Source organism: Atta colombica, unplaced genomic scaffold (assembly GCF_001594045.1).
Source record: "Atta colombica isolate Treedump-2 unplaced genomic scaffold, Acol1.0 scaffold208, whole genome shotgun sequence".
NCBI classification, from domain to species: Eukaryota; Metazoa; Arthropoda; class Insecta; order Hymenoptera; family Formicidae; genus Atta; species Atta colombica.
This window is the reverse complement of record NW_017259303.1, coordinates 105,588-110,853: the sequence shown is the minus strand read 5'-3', so window position 1 is coordinate 110,853 and position 5,266 is coordinate 105,588. Positions and strand designations below refer to the sequence as shown.

Sequence of the window (5,266 nt, the reverse complement as noted above, 5' to 3'; positions counted from 1 at the left end):
TATCTGTGGTTAATAAATAAGTAAAATAAGTCACAAATACTTATTTTACAAATTCCATGTACATACGATAATCATATTCATGTTAAATATATGCATATTTATATAAATATATATCACAGAATATAATACAATCATGACACTTATCTTAAAATATTTGCGAAAGTTTGAGAAATGTACATATAACACATTTACATCTAGAAGACAAATCTAAGTTTCTATATATTTTATAAAAATAAAATTGATATAAAAAAATCTGCAAGATTTTAATCCTTAAGGGGGCTTCCACTTTTGACGGCTTGCAAAAATTGATTTTTTTTTGCTGATTTTTATTCCTACATGTAGAATATCCTCTTGTAAAAGGATTTTTTGAAATTCGCAATATTAATGGAACTATGAGTTCAAATATGAAAGGGCGCATGAATCCTCCAAACGCTTGCCGGCACAACAACGTTTGTAAATCCTGTTCAGGACACAATTCAAAGAAAACCAATAGATGTCGATTGTAGTCTAGTCTTTGAAGATCCTATTGAATTTTTTGGAGAAGGTTTATCATATGGCCCCATATGATGTGGCAGAATAATCGTAAGTGCATTGAAATTATTATTATAGTAAATATGAATAAAGCGAAAATAAAACTTTAAACGTTTTTCTCGAAATCATATTTTTCGACTTGATGTAAGTGATAACTAAAAAACTATAATTAAGATTAATTAGATCTTTCTTTTTCCTTTTGATCCTAACTTTTGCGCATGGCATGAATTAGAATTAAGTTTTTACAACAAAAAGTCAATTCTTTATAAACAAAAAAGTAACACATTTTTTTTACAAAAATCAAATCTTTTTTTTAATGCCGCCATTTTTATAAATTTCATGCAATTTATTCTACTTCATGCGACACACTATATAATTAATAAAAATCAAAGAAATTTTGATTTCAGATCATACAAGCTGAATCACTTTCACCATAAATATGTTTTTCCGAAAATCCCTACTTCGATCCCCATTTTAAGATATTAAACTGCATCTTTTTAAATAAAAAATTTTTTTTGCTCTCTAAATATTAAATAATTTCATACAAAAACACATTTCTCTATATTATTATGCAACAGATTTTTTTTAATTCATAAAAAAACTAATTTTACGGCCGTCAAAAGTGAAAGCCCCTTTAACGATTAATTGGATGTCATTCATGTCCTGCATGTTTCTTTCTATGAAAAATTAAGAATATCAAGTAATATTAGTTATAATATTTATATACAATTTGTTTAAATATACAACTCTATAAATAATTTTTAAGTATAGTAAATATAAGAATCACTTAATCCTCAACTACACTGGTGAGATACAAACGTACTCCATCGCACACAATTTCGCAATTATTTCTCGCGTGGCACAAGCGAGCACGTTCCAATACAGCACAGAAACATTGCAGAAACATTGCAGAATGATTTCACTGAAATATTGCAACATTGCAATATGGTGGTTACGAAACGTTGCTGAATCATTACTGCAACATTCCAACAATGTTAAGATGTTCGCTTTTTGTAATTTTGCAACGAAATGTTTCAGCAATGTAATGTATTTGGATAAATTTTTTTACGAAGATTCTAAAATGAAAACTATTTTCTGTACATATATATCACTAACTTTAATTTTTCTACAAATTGCATTTCTAATGATATATACTTTCCAAAATATATACTTTCCAATTTTTTATGATGAAACAAATATTTCAATAAATGTAGTATTAATTCTGAAGGATAAATATTCGCAAGGATAAAGTGTGTACCCCGAGCAAACCACAAATATTATCCACATTAACATAATCATATAGCTGCTTGATAAGTTAATCATAGATTAAATTAATCATAGTGATTTTTTCAATACTGAAGCCATTCCGAGTCAATTGAAATCGATTAAAAAAATAATGATATGAAATTTAATAAAATTCGAGCGCTGATTTATTCCTGCGTGCACATTAGGTATAAATACATCATCGATCACATAATTAATATTTCGATAAATCGTTTTCAGCTTAATTACTTATCGTCTTATCCGATAGTGTTGCATTGATTATATTCAAATTCGATATTATATAATCTTTTGATTTCATATTTAAAATAAATAAAATTTAACTAATGAAATAGCTATCAAATAATAGATTAATAAATTTTTTATTTGAAATATAAAAATGGATTATATTAATTATTACTATACCATAAAAACGATTGTTAAACTAAGACTGTACTACATAAATATTATAAAAAATTATATTTTTATATTATTACTATTATAGTAACAATTAAAGAATTTTGTAATGTTTCTGGAATATTACAAGTATATTACTGACATCTTGCAGGCATATTATTAATTTACATTTTTGTAATATCTCTGCAATATTACATTGCAATATGCAATATTGCAACATTGCAGCAATATTATCAATTTTCTATACTGTATAGATTCACGCCTCCGTATATTCTTAGTGTTGATTTGTATCTCACACTAGGAGGATAAATGCAATAGGCACGTACTAATAAACAAAAATATTGTTTGTTTGGAGTACGTTTGTATTCCGCGAGTGATGTTATGCAAGTATTTTTTTATTTTATTTTTCTTTTCAAACAGTTTTATGCATCATGAATCGCAATATATTCAAAGAACAGGTTATTCAAAATATTACTTCAGAATTATATGTCATTGTGCATGTGATGAATAGACATAGACTGTAATTTATAATAAAAAATGTAACGCGTGATAGTATATTCTTACTAAAGACAAAACAGATTATTTTTAACCTTTCAAAATTGATGATGATTTTTTTTCTTTACAGATTTTGTCAATAATTCATATTTCAATCATTCATAAATCATTTTTGCTAGTAAAGTTCATTAGTAGACTGATTGAAATAAAATTGAATTATAATTTAACTGTTATAGTCCAAAAAAGATATCCTTAAGTTAATCTTGTTAAAAATTAGAAGAAAATTTATTTTTGTTATTTAGAGTACTACAAACTCTATTTTCTATTATATTTGTAATAAATGATTATTTTTCAGTTTCAGAATATTTATTTATTATATCAGACCAAACAAGCAACTTTTTAAATTGCATTTCAGTTAAAACTCTTATTAAAATTTGGAGTACAGAATTACTCCACGGAGTAATGTAGTTGTGTTGGGCAGATTTTACCGATGAAGTTGAGGATTAATTATATTTATGTATTTGTTAAAATGAATGACCAATATCGTGTGTAGTAGATTCGGAAAATCATCGTGTGTATAATATAAGAGTAATATTCTGTTAATATTTCTTAAAAAAAATCATTCTCAAGAAAAATAACAAAAAGGAAGAGATACCTCGTCGAGTTGCAGGCATTTGCCCCATTCAACCAGCGTGATTTTGTGATCATTATTGATGTCACAGGAATCGAGGAAGGGCGCGATGCAATGTTCGAGGGCCATCAAAGGCGCCTTAATCGGAAAGAGCTCGTGCCTAGATACAGTTCGGTCATGTGGGTGGCCGTCCAGGTCGCACCACTTCCAAATAGCTGCGTTCGTCCAGCGTAAAGTGTGATTGGTCTCAGCTTCGCGCTGCATCTTCAGATAATGCGATGACAATTCTTGACGATCTGCCAAATCGCGCATGATGTTGAATAGCCAATCGCGCATTCGTCTGGGAAAGTCGGCCATGTCTTCTTCCTTGCACATCTGCGCGCATTAAAGAATTTTGTATATACATAAATGTATCGCGTAATCGAAAAACACACATGCTTTTGATATTTTATCGTTGATAATTTTTCTATTTTTAACTCTTTAGAGCTGATGCCCAAATCTAACACATTTACTAACATTCAATCTGTATACAAAACTTCTTGGGGAATAATACGTTCAAAATGCAAACCTAAGAGTCCTTAAAGCAAGGTTGTGTGGATCGAGACTAAGGCGTCTTAAAGATGTTATTAAGACATCTTTTAGACATCATATTATAAGACATTTTAAATTGTTCTTTGAGCTATTTAATTTATGTCAATTAAAAGGCATTAATCCATTTCAAGAAATCAAAAAATAAATACTACACTGAAAGAAAAGATTGACTGAATATGGCATAGCATTTTTAATTCGATGCAGTAGCCAATTAAATGCTACGCCATATTTTATTATCTAATTTGCTGCAGCAGCCAATCCTGTCTTTCAGTGTGAGGATATTTTAATAATAAGAATAATACAAAATTGTAGATGTAACATAAAAAAACTAAATTTGTTAACATATTTTATAAAGAAATTTATAATTGAATAAGTTCAATAGATCTAAGTTAGCTCCGAAAGTTTAAAGTTATTTTCGGAAATCACTGAGATAGATACGCGAATTAACAAACGGAAAAATATTGTGTGAGTTCAGTTTATCGTGTAAAAATAATGTATGGTTTTTATTATATAAGGAGCGTTCTGTCACATCTGCGACAGAATACTTACAGGCATCTGTCGGCACTCGCCATAGTATACGATGTGGACATGTTGATAGTCGGGACCTCTGCACCTGGCGTCACCGGTGTCGCAGAAGCAACGCGCCTGGTAGACCTCACAGTCACTGCCCAAGGTCTCATTGTAGTTGGTGCAGACCTTGCGACGCGGATCGACCTCCTGGTTGCAGAGCTCCACGCAAACGCACTCAGCCGTGCCCTCCTCCGTATTCTAAAATCGAAGAAATTTCACTTTCCTTTTTATTCCTGTCTGTCTTAAAGAGAGGACAAAATTCTTATTTCACATTTCAAACCCAATCTCTATATATTTCTTTTACTTTCACGTTTGGTACTTATGTCCATTTTAATGTAGATTAATTTTAATCTCGATTCAATTTAAACTATATATTTTTCATATTTTTCATATTTTTCTAATTCTTAAAACCAGAAAAAGATGAAAAGTAAGTTGAATCGTAATTAAAGTTAATTTACATTTGTAGAAACGCCTCAGTTGCACTGAGCATATATTATTACTTTATTAGAAGTTGACAAATCACAAAAATATAAATATTAATAAACAAATAAACGTTGAAATTTATGGATCGAATCTTGACAAAGACAAGACTAAAAATTCAATTCTACAAAAAAATTATTTCTTTGAAATGAAGATTTTTTTCAGTATAAGTGAATGTCAGAAAGCAATCTTAAGTTTCTTATTTATTAATACATATATAGTATGTACAAATTCACATTGAATTATTTAAGCATTTAAAGATTGTTATGAGCCTTTAATTCTCATTTCTTA

General features: G+C 29.0%; 1 protein-coding gene across 1 annotated transcript in view; it reads right to left on the bottom strand.

The window, feature by feature from the left end:
• LOC108687572 (SPARC) overlaps positions 1-5,266 on the bottom strand; it is a 19,735-nt gene that overhangs the window by 5,483 nt on the left and 8,986 nt on the right. Inside the window, exons 4-5 of the mRNA XM_018193425.1 lie at positions 4,475-4,693; positions 3,359-3,709 (exon numbers count right to left, since the gene is read on the bottom strand). Of these exons, the coding sequence (XP_018048914.1) occupies positions 3,359-3,709; positions 4,475-4,693 (570 nt within the window). The remainder of the gene's footprint in view (positions 1-3,358; positions 3,710-4,474; positions 4,694-5,266) is intronic.